Source organism: Scomber japonicus, chromosome 21 (assembly GCF_027409825.1).
Source record: "Scomber japonicus isolate fScoJap1 chromosome 21, fScoJap1.pri, whole genome shotgun sequence".
Taxonomy (NCBI): Eukaryota; Metazoa; Chordata; class Actinopteri; order Scombriformes; family Scombridae; genus Scomber; species Scomber japonicus.
The window spans coordinates 18,174,169-18,192,296 of NC_070598.1; the positions used below are offsets into that span (position 1 = coordinate 18,174,169).

Genomic DNA, 18,128 nt, shown 5'->3' on the forward strand with positions numbered 1-18,128 from the left:
ATGTTCAGCAGGTTGAAAAACTTGGTAGGGGCGCCCATGCCTCCCCCTGCCCAAGCTGCTACCCCACCTTCCACCCCAGCTCCACCACCAAAGGTAAGTCCTGGACTCCTTTTATAATCATTGAAAATTCAGAAACTTTGACATTTGTAAAATCAATACATTTTACTTGCTAATTTTATAAAATTGGTCATTCATATCAGCTGCGCCCTGAACAGCTGTCCAGCAGTTTTAATATATGCAAACGTTAAATCAATTGGATTCTGTGTTTTCCTTTTGCTTGTCACACACAAGTAGTTTTAATAACAGTGAGAACCTCTGAAGCAGCTCAGCACTGATGAGAAGAGCAGTCGATGTAGTCTCAGCAGAGATATTGGGTCTAGATGAGCAGCAAGTCTTTGATATGAATGACATGAATTGAATTTTTTATTTCCAGGAAGAAAAGCCTCCTGAAAAGAAGGATGAGGAGCAGCCAAAAAAAGAAGAGGAAAAGAAAGAGGAACCAAAGAAAGAAGAGGAAAAGAAAGAGGAACCAAAGAAAGAGGAAGAACCCAAGAAGGAAGAGCCAAAACCGGGTGAGAAGTCTTTTGATTTATTTACTCTTTCCGTGGAAAGTTGAATGTTGATCATGATGTCAGCTGTACACACCAGTATTTAGTGTTATTCTCTGTGCTTTACATTAGTTTTTGCAGAAGTCATTCAGATTTTGTTGTATTGGACTCTTTTTTACACTTGCTGAATGAACCAACGATCAAAAACACGGATTGTTTATTTATTGTACTAATGCACTTTGTAATCACATTCATATTTATTCTTTATCTTTGCACTAAATGTCACCTGATTTATATTGTTTGATGTACTGTTGTTGTGTTATATGTGCCTTGTAAAGTGTCCTTGAGTGCTTTGAAAGGCGCCTTTAAATAAAATGCACTATTATTATTATCATTATTATTATTATTATTATTTTAATTATAAAATGGTGCACAGCATAAATGGTGTCACTTGACATTCAAGTTTTATTACAGTGAAATCGTATCTGAGTGTGAAGAACATTATGTGGTCAATTACATGGAAGCATGAAAGCAGAATTTCTGGTTATGTTAGGTTCACTGTGGTTAGAAAGATATTATAATGTCTCTTTCTTACAGCTCCTGCACCTGCTGCACCTGCTGCCCCTGCTCCAGCTGCAGCAGCAGGTGATGCTCCTGCCAATCCAGAGGGGGCTGAAGGGTAAGAATACATCATGAATAAAGAAATGACTGTCTGATCAGCTCACAAACTAAAAGTCAGCATATAATAGTGTTAGTACTGATGGCTTCATTTGGCACTCATCTGACATTTCAAGCTTTCCAAATGCGTACAAGTGTTCATCTAAAGGGATTAACTGGTGTGGAGACCATGTGACAGGTTATCTGAAATTGACGTGGTTGAGAAGGTGAAAAAAGGGGGGGGGGTGGCTGACGTCTGTGCACAGATAAATGTGGGTCAAGGAGATGTGTTACCTGTTTGCTGAATGTTTGTCTTGTATCTCAGATGTTGTATTTCCTACTGGTCCCTACATTTTCCTTTAACTGACTTGAGAGCATTTTATCTAGAGAATGTTAGAGAATGATGAGTCTACAGAGATTAGATAATAGATAATAGACAACAAACAGTGACTGTACAAACTGCAATAACAGCAGCTACATCACACTGTGACTTGCAGCCTGTGACTCCTAAAGTAGGAAATGAGATTAGGAGTTTAGTAGTATCTGTGACTGAGAACAATCAGACAGCATACACACACACACACATACACACACACACGTACAAGGGTTTATTTAGATAATAATACATATTACTTTTTCTTCTGATTGTGATTTATGTTCTTTCTTTTTTGCAAGACAGCTTTAGCTTTAGCTGAATTAGTCCTGTCTAAAAAGAGTGCACCAGCAAATACTGGGTGTGCCAAATTTATTTTCAACAGAGTGTTACACCTCCACAAACATTCAAAAGAATGTGCGTTCTATCAATAATAGTCAACAGTAGTTCACAGCAGGTCTAAACATTCACACATGTGACATGCTCTCAAATAAATCAATAACAAAGTCATAGAAAAAGCACACTTTGTGTTCTCAAAAAAAACCCACCACAAAAACATAACACACAGACATTGCGTGCCCAATGAGATGAACATAGTGAAATATAGTAACAGGCAGTATTATCAGAATACGCAGTAAACCGTTCATCTTGGGAAAAACGTCTTTGTCACATGAGTCCATCACTTCAAAAATGGACGGGAACTGATGTCCCCCGTCCACTTTCCGTTTGATCAGTTGCCCAAACACAGTCAATTCAGAGGTCTACAAACCAAGTCCATAATGCCTGCACGGCGCGCGCAATGCGTCCAGCTGGCATAACTCGTCTGATGCAGGCAGCAGGGAGGCAGCAGCCTTCATTATTCCATAGAAAGATCTGTGATCCCCAAGGTAGCTGTATTGGGGTCGTCTGGCACTGTAACGTTAGCTGCATCATTCCCCATGGTGTGTGTAGCCTCACTAGCCTGTGTTGGGGGGTCGTGGGCCTGCTTGTTGATGGAGAGGGAGAAACATCCTCCTCAGTTGTCGAACTTATGTCCTGCTGGATGTCAAGTCGAGGTTTCTTGAAATAATTTATCAGGGATCTCTGTTTCATCGCTATTAGCAGCAGTTAGCGCTTGCTGCGCGAGGGGTCACAGTCAGGTCAGTAGGTTGCCAGGTGCAGGTGTCGCAGTGCATCGTCTGACGGCAATTTTTTTGGGTGTGCCAGCTGCCTCTGTGGGTGGCACCGGCACACCATGGCACACCCGTGGCTACGCCATTGGTCTTAATCCTATTTTCTCTTAGAGGGTCAGATAAAAGTGGAACAGAAATCCAACCTTGCTAATGACAGGACTCTTAAAGAGGTGATGTAGGGTTGTGTGTCTGTCTGAATATTACACTCATTGCTCAAAATTGGCTCTCAATTTGAATTTGTTTATTTAAATGACATTCTTATTTCAGCAAAGTAACAACCCTGATCTTTGTGTCCCTCTCCTCTTCTGCTATCATCATCATCATCATCATCATTATTATTATTATTATTATTATTATTATTATTATTATTATCATTATCATTATCATTATTATTATTAGTATTATTCATTATTTGTATTATTATGGTGGGGGAGGCCAATCATTTTGGAGGTTTTGTGTGTGATCTGCATGAGTTTGTGGAGGCAGTTGACATGATGAAGAAAAAGGGGGAACAGTGGAGGAGAATGAGTTGATTTATACTTTTGCAGAAAGTGCTTTTAGTCTATAACTTTAATCATGAGAGGGAAGAGATTGGGCCTGATTAGAGAAATAACTTTTAAATATAGTTTTATGGTGTTCCATATTTCATCTTTCTTTTATGATTTTTTCAGAGAAGAACCTCCTCCGTCTCCACCTATTGTCTACTCTCGTTACACAGATGACATGGTCAGACATGTGAACAAGGCATTAAGAGAGCGCACGGAGATGCTCAAAGAGAAAGTCACCGACCCGTATGCCACTTCTCCAGAGATCACCCCACCTGTCAGTAAGTACAGCCAGAAAACCAACCTGCAACCACACTTCAAAAAGAGCCATTTAACAAATCACCTGCTCTGTTCTGTTCAGCGCCCATTCTGAAGAAGGAGGACTACATCAAATTGAAGGAGGAAGAGCGCATCGCCAAAGAGGAAGCGGAAAAGAAGAAGGCAGAGGATGCAGCTAAAAAGGCAGAGGAGAAGAAGAAAAAGGATGAGGAGAAGAAGCTGGAGGCGGAGAAGAAAGCTGAGGAGGACAGGCTCGCGGAGGAGGCCAGGAAAAAAGCCAAGCTCCTCCCAGACATCAACTGCGCCTGCTTCGATGCCCTCTTTCATCCATTAGAGGAGAAGATGGATACGGTCCTGGGGACCACCATAGACCCTTTCACAGGTGTGTGTGTGTGTGAGCTCCACCAAGGCTAAGTAAGAGCTGAGATGCTTAGAAATACTGAAATATGCGTGTTTGTCTCTGCAGATCGTCGATATATTTGCTGGCTGGCTTTAGTAGCAGTGGCATACAACTACAACGCTTGGTTTTGCACTGCTCGACTGGCCTTCCCTTACCACAATGCTACTTCTAACCCCATTTGGATATTTTTTGACGTTCTTAGTGACTTAGTGAACGCCATTGACATTATGCTGTGGCAACCCCGTCTTCAGTTTGTCAAAGCTGGAGACATTGTTGTAAGTAACAGTATCATTATTGTATTTTGTGTGTGTATATGTGTGTGTGTGTGTGTGTGTGTGTGTGTGTGCTCGTGTTGTTGTGATATCAATTTCTAATTAACATAAACTTCTGTTCTGTTCCTTGCAGACAAACAGAGCCATGACTAAGGTACATTATCGTAATTCGAGCCAATTTAAGGTGAGAATGTTATATGACCAAATCAAATCACAGAATTAAAAAAAAACTGTTGTGAAACATAACCACATTTCCTGTTTCCTTCTCTTTTGTAGGTTGATTTGGTCAGCATCATCCCCTTTGACCTCCTCTCCGTCTATTTTGGATTCTCTTCCTTTTACCGACTCAACCGCTTCATCAGGGTAGGCAGGCAGCGGGATATGTTTTACTGGATATGTTAATGAAGAAAAACTGACATTTGTTGGTGTAACTTCACAGTTATTGTCCTGTTTCTCCTCTTTTATCCCTTCCACTCTCTCTAGGTGGATTCTTTCTTTGAGTTCAGCGATCGGCTTGAGAGTCTCATGGCAAAGGCCTACATATGGAGGTACATGCTTGTGGAGGAAATACAGGATTAATGGAATATGAGCTGTGATAAAGATTAACATTGATTTTATTGAGTTTTTAGTGCAAAGGCTACTTTTTTAACACATCTGTTAGCAGTTCTCAAAACCTTGTTATTGAGTCACTGTCGTTTCATTGTTTGGATTAAAGATTGGCTTTTTAACATCATTCATATTATGCTGAATTATCACAAAATTTTCTCAACATTATGTTATATCTTCTGCTGGTTTCACAACAATATATATATACAGTAACAGCCAAAAATTTTGACACATTTTCTCATTCAAGACAATAGGAAGACATGTCCACATTTTGACTGGTACTTTCCACATACATACATACATCTTTATTCTCTTTTATTTGGTCTAATCGTTATTTCCTTTTTCTATCGATCTCTTTCCGATTACAGAGTTATTCGCACCACAGGCTACCTGCTCTACGTCCTGCATCTCAATGCCTGTATGTACTATGTTGCCTCAGTGCACCAGGGTATAGGAACAACCTTATGGGTGTATAATGGAGTTGGATCAGCGTACGTATTTTTTGAACGGGGGGTTAATTGCATGTTTTAATGTTTCTCAAATTGCATGTTTTTCTGTTTTATGTAAAGCACATTGAGTTGCCATTGTGTATGAAATGCGCCAAATAAATAAATCTGCCTTGCCTTGCCTATTTATGATTAAAGTGCTTTCACACCAACATTAAGGCCAAATCTCTCATTCTCTCTCTGTGGTCCTGAAACACTGAACGCCTCTGTCCATGGTGCTGAAAATGTTATGCAGTCTCTCTATGGCTGCATCTGAAATCACTCTATTTACGATATAATGCATTTTATCATTTTTATTTTGTTTGCTGTTTTCTTGTCCAAATTACAAATTAAAAATAAATTACAAATGTGAAATTTAAGCTCTATACAGCCCCTCACAAAATTCTCACAATGGAATAAAAAAATTTGCATCCATTGCATGTACACTGCTTTCCACTAATAATCCCACAATACAACAAGTCACATTTTGTAGATATGACAATTCCAGTCATAGTTACTTTATGGTAAATAACCAAATATATATATATATATATATATATATATATATATATATATGTATATATATATATATATTATAAGGGCAGTATGAGTGATTTCAGGCGCAGCTTATCGGGAAATGCCCTAACAACCAGAACACAATAGCAACCACCTACTGACACCCTAGAAACCTCACCAACACAACGTAACGTGAGAAAGCATCTCACGTTACCCAAAGACCCCTAGCAATGCCATACCTACCATTATGGCATCACCACAGCAAGAATCTAATCTGATCCAGTTTTGTTTAAGAAGGAAATGTGTAAAATGTAGCTTTTACCAGTGTTACACTATCACTGTGTTGTAACCTTGGTTAATGATTCCATGCGTTTCTCTAAATGTCGCTAAGTGTGTATGTTTATCAAAATGAAATAATGGTGCTTTACTGCATGCTGCCTGTCATTTTTCATTCCTTACTGTCCCCTCACAGGTACCTGCGTAGTTACTACTTTGCTGTCCGCAGTCTGATCAACATCGGGGGTCTTCCAGAGCCTACAACCATCTTTGAGATTAGCTTTCAGATGATTAACTACTTCTCTGGTGTCTTTGTGTTTTCCAGTTTGATTGGACAGGTAGGAAGACTCATAAATCTATCATGTGGCAACTGTTTGAGGATCAAAGACTGCTAGAGTCGTCCCTGTCATTCAGTTTGTTACTAAGAACTGTTATCTAGTTTTATCTATGTAACAACTTCTTAACACTCTCCATTTCTTTCTTTCGGTCTTTCAGATGAGAGATGTCATAGGAGCTGCAACAGCAGGTCAGACATATTTCCGGGCATCAATGGACGGCTGTGTTGCCTACATGAACACATATATGATCCCCAGGCAAATCCAGAACAGAGTCAGGATGTGGTACAACTACACTTGGGCTGCTCAGGGCATGTTGGGTGAGTCTTTTCTTTCTTTCTTTTTTGGGATTACCACCAGTATGTATTTTTTTCCTCTTTCATTAAATTAGTGGACCAAATCATGAAACCGTAACCAAGCTGTGACAAAACTAAAGTATTTAGAACTTGTACAATGACATTTGGTGGCATAGCTTTTAAAACTGTACTCAGCTTCAAAGCACTTTATCCAAGAAACCTGATGAGACACTAAAACTCTACTGAAAACCAAACTGATGAAACTCTTATAAGAATAGTTGCTCCATAAAGCAGGATACCGTGTTCTGTCCTCACTAAGTGTTGTCCCCATGAACGTATACTCAGCTATACAGACAGAACAGGCCGATGTGTTGATTTTGGCAGTTTAATCAGGATAAAGTGTGAAACTGTAGACAAAACAGATATACACAAATGAAAATGTTGCATCAATATACAATATAACATAGGCAAGCCAAATATTCACTAAAACATCAACATAATATCTCTGTAGTCAATGAGTGTGTTCTCAGAACCAAAAATATCATAAAAATATGTGGTTAATAAATAAAGTCTATCATTGTTACTTTTTCAAACTAATAATGATGCACACATGTTGCTTTATATGAACAAACAGTATAACTTAGAGATGATGCCATGTATAAACTGTGAAGGCGAGGATGTCAACAGATGAGCACAGCAGCTCCCCCTGGCAAGATCTTGAGACAGAGAGAGCTCCAAAGGAAATGACTTAAGAGGAAGTGACTCAACTTCCTGTTTCTGGGGCTAACACAATAAAATACATAAAACAACCACTAGGGCGTGATAACTGCGATACAGAGCAGATCTGGTTCCATCACACTCCCAATCTGGCATCTCTAGCATGTCAAACTTAGAATTACTTGGCTGAGTCCTTTTGTAACAGAAGGATGACTTCAGACACTGGCCTTAAGAACCGTTTTGGTACACCGTCACTGACGGCTTTTACTTCGACCTTTCTGACCTTTCCATCATCACTTGGAAAAGTTCTTGTGATCATACCTGTGGGCCAGTTATGTCTCTTCACTAAGCTGTCTCTCAGCAGCACAACATCTCCATCCATCAGATTAGGTCTTTAAATTCTCCATTTCTGTCGACCCTGGAGGCCACTGAGGTACTTCCTCCTCCATCTCTATGTGTTGGCTAAATTTTGGACCTGTGGCGCCACTGACGTCTGAAGAGGTCACCATCGTCAAAGTTGCCAGGAGGAACGGGTTGCATGCCAACCTTCTGCGTCAGCAGCATGGCAGGGGTAAGGATAACATGTTCATCTGGATCTGTAGACACCGAGGTAAGTGGTCTGGAGTTGACTATAGCAGTGACCTCTGCCATAAAGGTTGTCAAGACCTCATGTGTGAGCTTTGAAGACCCAAGCTTAAGGAACATTGCATCAAGGATCCGACGTGTGACGCCGATCATCCTCTCCCAACTGCCTCCCATGTCTGAGGAGTGAGGAGGATTGAATAACCACACGCAACCCTGGTCTGAGAGTTAGTTGGACACTTGCTGTTTAACAGGTCCCCTAACTGCGAAGAAGCGTCGAAGAATAATGAAACTGGATGAATCCATCGATTCAATAACCTCAATGTGTATGGCGCGCATTCTCATACATGTGAAGATGATTGCCCAACGCTTGCTGTTTGCCAGTCCTCCACGTGTTCTTCGTGAGGTGACACACCATGGCCCAAACACGTCTAATCCTACGAAGTTGAATGGAGGATCTGTGCTCAAGCGATCAGCAGGCAGGTCCGCCATTTTCTGCTCTTCTTGTTTACCGCGCAGTCTCCGACATGTCACACAGTTGTAGATCAAACTACTGACATAGTGCTTTCCTCCAGCAACCCAAAAACCAGAAGCTCTAAAGCCCCTTCTTTCAAGTGCCGTCCTTGATGGCAGACCTGCTCGTGGCAATGTCTGATGAGCAGGGAGGTAACATGGTGTTTGCCAGGAATGATGATTGGCTGACTTTCCTATGGCATGAGCTGCGCCTTCTTCAGCCGTCCCCCTACACGTAGAAGCTCGAAGCGTTCACTGCCAAGCTGATGTGACAAATGTGTGACACATGTCACTACCTCTGGACGCAATTCCACATCTGATCCGGGGTCAACTAAGTTGAAAGCGTACTGTTGCAAGTGCCAGTGTTATTTATCCACAAGGAATGCTGGTCCAGTCAACCAAGAGGAACACACTAGCTGATTAGCTGGTATGGCTCTAGTTGCATGATCTGCTGGGTTAACATCAGAAGGAACATAGTTCCATTGGCTTTTGTTGGTTGAACGTCTGATCCGTCCTACTCTGTTATGGACGTAGACATAGAACCGTCTACAGTTGATGAATATATAGCCAAGTACCACTTTGCTATCTGTGAAAAGCTTGATGTCATCAACCTCCATGTCCAGCTCTGCAGATATAGCCTCTGCCATTTCCACCGCTAGACCGGCTTCACAGAGCTCGAGCCTTGGAATGGTGATGTCAGGCTTGGGAGCCAACTTTGTCTTGCCAAACAAGAATCCAACCTCACTATGTCCTGCAGCATATGTGACCTTCAGGTAAGCCACGGCAGCGACAGCTTTAGTTGATGCATCACAAAAGATGCAGATCTCTTTCCTCTGAGCTGTGGAGAGTGAGATCGTAGTGTGGATCCTTGGAATCTTCAATCCTTTTAGATCTTGTAGAGAGGTGCACCACCTCTGCCACTGCTCGAACTTCTCCTGAGGGAGTGGAGCATCCCATTCGCATGTATCAGTGGTTAACTCTCTCAAGATGGAGCGACCCTGAACACTGACAGGAGCAGCAAAACCCAATGGGTCAAATAGGCTGTTGATCGTAGATAACACGCCTCGACGTGTAAAGGGTTTTTCAGCAACAGCAACTTGGAAAGTCAGTGTATCTGTGGCAAGGTCCCATCCAAGACCCAGGCTGCACTGCATAGGAGGAGGGTCCTGACCCACGTCCAGGTCTTTTAAGTTTGTGGCCAGGTCTTCAGCTGGGAAAGCTCTCATAACCTCAACACTTCTAGACGCAATCTTATGTATTCTGAGATTGGATTGAGCCAACATGTCTTGTGCACCTTTCAGCACCTTGATGGCATCCTCTGCACTGGGGAAGGATTTCAGGCCATCGTCGACGTAGAAATGTCGGTGCACAAAGTTCCTCACTTCGGGTCCATAGTCCTCTTCACCCTCCATGGCCGTCCTCTTCAGACCATAAATGGCCACAGCTGATGAGGGACAGTTACCAAACACATGAACTCTCATGCGTAACTCCAACACTTCATCATCGAGTTGGTGGTTGCGAAACCACAAGAATCGGAGGTGGTCCCGATGATCCTCTCTCACCAGGAGGCTATGAAACATCTGTTTCCATTTTTTACAACCTGGACCTTATTTCTAGCATAAAATGCGATCATTTACTCACCCAGACAACTTTGGTGTCATTTGGAGTCGTTTGGATGAAATTAGCTCCAGTGGAGCGCCGTGTATATCCGTATAATGCGATTACACGGGGCACCCGTGGTGGCATGTGAGGCCAGGAGATACGCGTCTGGATGTGTCAATAAACGTCTGTATCACAACACTGGAGGATTTCTGCTCAATGATAAACCGGGCTGTGGTAGAGACGTTCGGAAATGACATCATCCAGATCAGAGGTTAGTAGGTCAACCTACAGACCCCGGATGTTGATAACATGCCACCATGGGCTCGGAGGGGAATAGCACTAACGTATCATAACAAAATATTTGTGAAATTAACTAGTTTCACGGCAGATAATGCGTTATATAGAGGCTGTAGTTGTCTGGGTGAGTAAATGATCGTATTTTATGCTAGAAATAAGGTCCAGGTTGTAAAAAACGGTAATTATCCTTTGAGAGGAAGTGACTCAACTTCCAGTTTCAGGGGCTAACACAATAAAATACACAAAACAACCACTAGGGCGTGATAACTGCGATACAGAGCAGATCTGGTTCCATCACATACCGTACTATAGAAAACTGGAGAGGGCATGTGTTTACTATCCTTTTGGGTCTGTTTTTCTCATGATCACAATTTTGTGACATTGACAGAACAAGCTGTGCTTTGTTGTAATCACAAAATCACATATCAAAAATCAGTTTTAAAAAAAAACATTTTTTTTTTTGCAGGGCCTTTTAGGCATCCATACATTACTGCATTTAAATGAAAAATCTCTTTAAAATGGCAATGACAAAAAAAGGCAAATACTTAGTAGAATGATAGTGATGATGTATTGTTTACCTGTTTATTTGTCAACCTAGCATGCAAATGTACTGTTTGTCACTTTTAGATGAGGGTGAGCTGCTGGATAATTTGCCTCTGGTGATGAAAACGGCCATCGCTGTGGACATCAATCTGGCCACTTTCCAGAAGATCGCACTGTTTCAGGTGTCTCAACGTTTACCATGTCCTTGCATTAGATGGCGAACATCAAGATGACTCACTACACAATCAGTACACACAGACATGAAATCAGATGACACTGTTATGAAAATTGACCATTTTTCTGTCAAAACCTAGTGGCTGAGAAACAATGAATGTATTTCAATACTTAATACTTAAATATGGAGTCAAACAGTATGATAATACAGCAGCATACTGATATTGTTTCTTTCAGGGTTGTGACCAGCAGATGTTGGTGGACATGTTGCTGAGACTCAAGTCTATTGTTTATCTACCAGGAGATTTTGTTGTGAAAAAAGTGAGTATTTGTTTGTGTGTGTGTTAAAAGATTGATGATCATGAACCAAAACCCCCAAACAATACGATCAAAATGTTGTATATCTGACTGTAAGGCTGATGTCTGCTCTCCTCTGCAGGGTGACATTGGTAAAGAGATGTACATCATCAAGAGTGGAGCGGTGCAGGTGGTGGGAGGACCCGACAACAGTATTGTGTTTGTCACCCTGAAGGCTGGCGCTGTGTTTGGAGAAATCAGGTTAGTATGCAAGAGCATCTAATCTTGTATTTTTCTCATCTTAAAGCTAAATTACACCAAACTTTAATATTTACAAGTCTTTTTATGAGTGTAATGAGAATAAATTGATTTTCAAGCTAATAATGCTGCTCTGTTGTTACAATACGGTCATATTAACATTTAATAAAGATGCTCCACGTATCAAAGTATGCTAAAGAACAACCTAAATCCAGCAAATTAAAGTTTTCTGAATAGTATCACCTATGTCCTTTTAATGATTTTAAAGCTAATTTATTATTTTATGCTGCAATCATTTTATTTATGTTTTGCTATTTTTCTGTACTTTGTTTTTATTATGGGGTGGGGGGGTGGGAGTGGGGGTTAAACGTATGTTTTAAGTTTCTCAAATTACATGTTTTTCTGTTTTATGTAAAGCACACTGAATTGCCATTGTGTATGAAATGCGCTATATAAATAAAACTGCCTTGCCTTGCCTTGCCTTAGAAAAAGTAATGCATACCACAGGGCTGTTGCACTAAATTACATTGTTTATCTTTCCATTTTACATTTTTATATTTCCAAATGTATGGAATGCCAACAGTGCCTTTTTTTAGCTCGTTATACAACTTAAAAAACTCAAACTCGACTCATTGTTAGTTGTTATTGACGGATGGTTTATTTCTGCTTTCATTTGTCACAGTTTACTACAGTCTGCTAAAGATGGAGGAAACAGGCGCACAGCTAATGTAAAAGCACATGGCTTCGCTAACCTCTTTGTCCTGGAAAAGAAGGACTTGTTTGATATTCTCATCCACTACCCAGAGTCTCAGAAAGTGCTGGCCAGGAAGGGAAAGTGAGTGATATTCTAACTGTGCTTGAACAACAGAAAGATGAGTTTTGTATATAGAGTATGTATGTGGAGGTTTTGTTGTGATTATGGTTGTTTTAGTGACATTTTTTTTAGAAACAGTATTTATAATCCTTGTTATACTACTGTACATACGATGCAGCTCATTAAGGATTGTGTGTGTATGTGTGATTGTACAGGAAACTGGTCAAAGCTAAAGCCCCTGCAGGGGGAAATGAGGATAAGCCAAAAAGCAACACTCTCTTCGGACCGAGACCACCAACCCCGAAGCTGTTCAGACTCTTTGGCAATTTACGTAAAGCCAAGGTAAAGTTTTAACATTGAGACAACAGTCTTCATAGAGGAATAGCTGCTGAGTAGCTGAGTTATTTCAAATTGATTAGTTATTGATTTAGCTGTGAACAATTTGAAATAAGCCTGAATTTGTCCATTTTTTGAAAGCTAAGGTAATTCAAGTGACTAAGTAAATGCCTTTTCTGTAGATAAGTAGCATTGTTCTAGAACATTAAATCTAGCGGAGACACTAATGAGCCTCTAGAATAGTATTAACGTGTCTTTTTCCTGTCTTTTGTTCACAGGAGAACGAAAAGAAATGAGATGTGTGATGTTTTTCAGTTTCACCATTTCAAATTTGATTCAATTAGTGTGTTCAACTTTTCATTGGCTAATGAAAGTCTCACAAGGTAACATGCTTCACTTGTTGTCCATTCCAACACCATAGCCTCGGGATAAATGATGCAAGGTCTTTAGCACAGACATTTAACTGAAACCAATAAGATGTTATGAAAAGTTGCATAACCTTAATGGAAATGTAATTATAATCTAATCATATTCACTTTGTAAACTTTTTGCTTTCAAGATAAAGAAATGTCTAATTTTCAACTGATTAGTGCCAGTAACCAAATCTGAAAGTTAACATAATGTTTAAAGTATGTATATTGTAAATTGTACTTTATTTTTCGTATAAACCAATGTTTACTACAAAACGTGTTGTTTCATTACTCCAGGATGAGATATGATCCTGTCTGTAGTTATTTTGGTTTGTTTGGTATCTGGAGTTTGTTTTTTTAATGAGTGAATTAAAAAAGGAATTGGAAAGTTAGGCAGAGCAGCGATAGCGTTTATGTTGTGTGTGGGCACATTAACCACTATTAGAAGCCATTATAACAGACATAATTTCAGCCTGTGAAGATGAACATTTTCTCCATCAAGAAATACATTTTTGTACAGCCACCATTAAAGTCTATATAATATATTAGATATAGATAGTCCAGCTTTCATTTTAATTTGCCCTCTTATTCTTATGCTTGCAGACACTAACATTTCATCTATTCAATTTGCTTAAAGGACTTTTGCACACAGTTGTTTAGACTGCTTTGTGGTTATAATACTATATTAGTGGTGAAATAAGCTTAAACAATCTGTAGAAATCTCTGAGGCTGAAGAGATGGTAACAAAACAGACAGGAAAGATACATTTTAAAAGGTCAGTGTTATTTGGTAATGATAACACCTGAGCAGCCTGAAGCTTGTGACACACATCATGAGTCCACTTCAAAGAATAAAACAATGCACATAAAGCTACAGAAACATGATCACTAATTTAAAAAAAAAAAGCAGTTTAACATGATACATCATAATGAGGAAACGAAAGTACAAACAATCGCAGAATAGGCTGAAAACAAAAACAAAAAGTGAAAAATAAGGCGTGTACACTGTTTTAGTAGTTTCCTGTTCTTATGCACAAAACTGCAATTGGACATTTTCTCTCAATATGCAGAAAGCAATTACTGACTTACATGACCTTTTGTTTGAATTTTTGACTGAGAACTGTTGAACTTTGACCTTCCTCCTGCTGCAGCTGCTGTGTAAGTTCTGGGGTCTTAACGACAGTTAAATGAGTCTCTGTTCTGAGTCAGATACTTGGGTCCTGTAGTCTGCAGGATACTTGGCCAGTGTTGTCCAGTTTATTGCACTGGAAGTCTTCTTATAAAGACAGTTTCTTTAACTCTGAAGCTTCCAGAAGATCATCTGTTTGTCCTCTCCGCCTGTGATCACTGTGGTGCACAACTCATTCATCCACATGGCCGTGACCGCACCTGAGCAGAGACAATAACGATCATGATCATCATCATAATGATTTTTTTTTGTTAGTACAGTGGAAACCACCTATAGTAATCACATCTTTTGGGGTGAAACTGATTACTATATGTGAATGATTATTATAACCATTTTTTAAATTTCTAATGCAATTACCATCTAATAGACATTGTTTTAAATACTTGAATACTAATTACTAATTACTAATTTTACATGAATGCACAGTGATAAAACAGAAAATTCAGTCCACTTGTTATTTCCCAGCTGCATCTCATTGGCAGTTCGTCATAAGCTTCAAAGAGACTCCCTTTTTCAAAAGAGAAAATTACTTTCTTTTTCCCCATTACAATTTCAATCTGCACGGAGCATCCGCCTCTGGTAGCAACTGGAAGCAGCTGGAACAAAAGCTTACCAAAGTTTTTGACGCAACTGATCACTGTAGGTGGAATCCACTTTATAAAGCATTAAAACAAAAATGAAACATTTCTTTCCTCTACTGCGACTGGTAGCATGTTTACTCATGAAATTGTTGCTACATGACAAACAAAGATTTATAGTTTCTTCTGGCATCTGCTTTGTATTTTAATGCAGACCACTACGTCAAGAGTTGGTCTGGTTTTGCTTTCTATCTAAAAGAAAAATTGCTTCTGGCACAAAACTACTGCCTACTAATGATACAGCTAAAGCTTTCAGAGTACAGATGGGGGAAAAAAGAGAGGCTAATGGAAAAACTTGCCTCCCATCTTTAGCAGAGAGATAACAAATGACTGCAGGCAGGAGGAATGGACACAGGTAGTACAGATTTAAAGTGCAACTTAACACCCCTTGAAAGCTGGTCTTTTCTGACCTCTAGTGGTTTAACTTGTCGCCTTGCTGCGGTGATATAAAGCACCCAGTGACAGTCAGAGGTGAAACAGGCTTGAAACATTTAACCAGAGGACAGCAAGACACTATTTTTCAGTCTGGGGATAATAATATGTACCTGAGTGAGCTGGGATCTTGGCAGTGACTGTGTTGCCCACAGCAGGAGGTCACCAGACTGCCCCCCACACAGCACTGAGCACCCATCCCAGCAGAAACACCTGCAAACACACACACACATATCACAGCCTACATCCTGCTGACTTCCAGTTTGCACTATATACTGTACATATGTGAGTCCTAATCCTGAATTAATCCAGGACAAAGAAACTGTCACTTCATAATGGGAAAAAAATGTGGTAATCTAATTAGATATTTTCGAACTTTATGGCTTTTCAAGGACATTCTGTTCAACTGTAACTTGAGGTGAGCTTTTTTTATGCTCTGCAGTTGTTGGGATTTTACCTTGCCTCAGATTTCACAGATGAGATCACCATTCCCGTCTGAACATCAATAACCTTCATGCAGGAGTGCAGGAAACCTATAAAGTCTGGCATAGTTTCTAGGCAATTCCTGTAATATTAAACATTATTTCAGCTTTATAAGATAGCAAGCCTGGTTTAGGTTGATGTCTCATCTCTCTCAAAAGAGGGCAGATTGATCACACTGCTCAGATCTTCAAACAGCACTTTCAGATCCCCCGATCATTTCCATGTTATTTGTCAGTACAGCTCTGATGACTAACAATGGTATTTAGTCAAAGATAAAAAAGGAAAAATGAGATGTCCACTTCTGTAATCTTGGCAAACTAATTTCCCTTGTCTTGCCAGTAAAAGTCCCTTTGACTAATACAGCAAAACAAATCAAACATATGCCACTTTGATACAGTGTTGAAATGCTTTGTTAGGTGTAGTGCTTAAAGAGCTAGGCGGAAACAATTACTGTAATGATCTCGGAAAGAAGAAAAAAAATCGTTTCCCTGACCTGAAAGGCAGTCTGTGGGCTCTGATGAAAATTGAAGCTATCAATCAATAAAGTAGATTACATACATACTAGTAGGACTGGGCAATATATTGATATTTAATTGATATTGTGATATGAGATAAAACAATGCAATTTTTGGAGCTTACCTGTTCCCTACAATACTGTTGCAATACAGATAGAGGTATTTGGTCCAAAATCTGACATTGTCAATATTGCTAAGCCCTACCTATCACTTTCACATAAAGACTTTCTCTTCAGTGCATAGAACATAAGTGGTTGAACACATACCAGGACTAAAGGCCATGTGATGGATGGTCCCGTCGTGACAGTGGATTTGCTGAAGTGTTCCATAACTGCTGGTGTCCCAGATGCTGACGGTCCCATCCTTACAGCCCGATACCAGCAGAGTCCCTGCTGGATTCAGACCGATAGTGTTCACCTGAGGAGGAGAATGATATAGGTCATTAAACGGAAAGTTGACATGTAAACATGTTTGTTCATTTGCAGTGCTGCATTAATTTTTCAGTGTCTGATAAACATGTTTATGTAAGAAAATCTGGTTTAAAGAGGGTTTTAACTTTTTAAAGCATTACTTACAAAGGTGTACGTAATTTATATTATTCCATACTTATATAACATTAAAGCATGCAGTTTTCTATTAAATAGTGTGTGAGAATATAAAATTCCACCCTGATAATAAAGACATGTTGAATCACAAGTCTTAACAGCCAAACCGGCCTTGAAACAGACCCCATTAAACATTTCTTCAGTATGAATCAAGGATATTATAAATGGTTTAAATACAGACACATTTCTTCAGCTTTTAAGTAAACCTTACAGAGTACAAACCACAGTTTAGCATCCTCACTCACCCCAGCATCATGTTCCAACTCAGCCAGCAACTCAAACTGGGATCTCTTGTGACTGGATAAGCTATCAGAAGCACAGTGCCAGACCTGCAATATCAACCACATAATTCATTGTTCTCAACTGTCAATCAGACGATAAAATACCAAATAAAATCATCATGTTATTGCATCATTATGTTTCTAAAAGCCTTGAACTTACCTTGACAGTGGAATCCCAGGATGCCTGAAAACAGTCAAGAAGTTCAGTTCAGAGAGAATAAGAATATAACAGAAAGCAACACAGGAGAGAAAAGTGAAAGTAAATACAGCTGCATACCATGTTAGAGAAAGACATGCTTCTCTGGAAGTCCTTCATTTCTTTGGAAAACATTTTAAGTGTTGAGTCTGGAATAAATAGTGACATAGTCAACATGAGGAACCAGTAAAGTTGTCCTTTTGTCATCTCAACTGTAATCTACACTGACTTTGTAAAAGAAAGGTTTCCCCAACCTTGAAATGTGGAGAAAACAGCTGATCCGTCTCGAGTCACAGTGATGCCTGTCACCACCCTGCACATTCAGAAGAAGGACTTCATTATTCAAAAACACCTACAAATCCTAAATATCCTGAAATACTCATGCAGGTAAAAAAAAATTAATTAGTGAGGGGACTTGAAGGTGCTTGATAAGCGCAATAATTTGAGTTCTGAAGTAGTTGATGTCAAAAATAAAAATTGTTTCTAT

General features: G+C 39.7%; 1 protein-coding gene across 1 annotated transcript; it reads left to right on the forward strand.

Moving 5' to 3' along the window:
* LOC128382507 (cyclic nucleotide-gated cation channel beta-3-like) lies at positions 1–13,011 on the forward strand. Its single transcript, XM_053342498.1, has 17 exons — positions 1–93; positions 434–572; positions 1,146–1,227; positions 3,422–3,576; positions 3,657–3,956; positions 4,041–4,249; positions 4,380–4,430; positions 4,523–4,609; positions 4,730–4,794; positions 5,221–5,343; positions 6,326–6,467; positions 6,625–6,784; positions 11,099–11,196; positions 11,426–11,509; positions 11,628–11,746; positions 12,426–12,578; positions 12,773–13,011. The coding sequence occupies exons 1-17, from the start codon at positions 1–3 to the stop codon at positions 12,909–12,911; spliced, it is 2,199 nt and encodes a 732-aa protein (XP_053198473.1). The 3' UTR covers positions 12,912–13,011.
* The last annotated feature ends 5,117 nt before the right edge of the window (positions 13,012–18,128 follow it).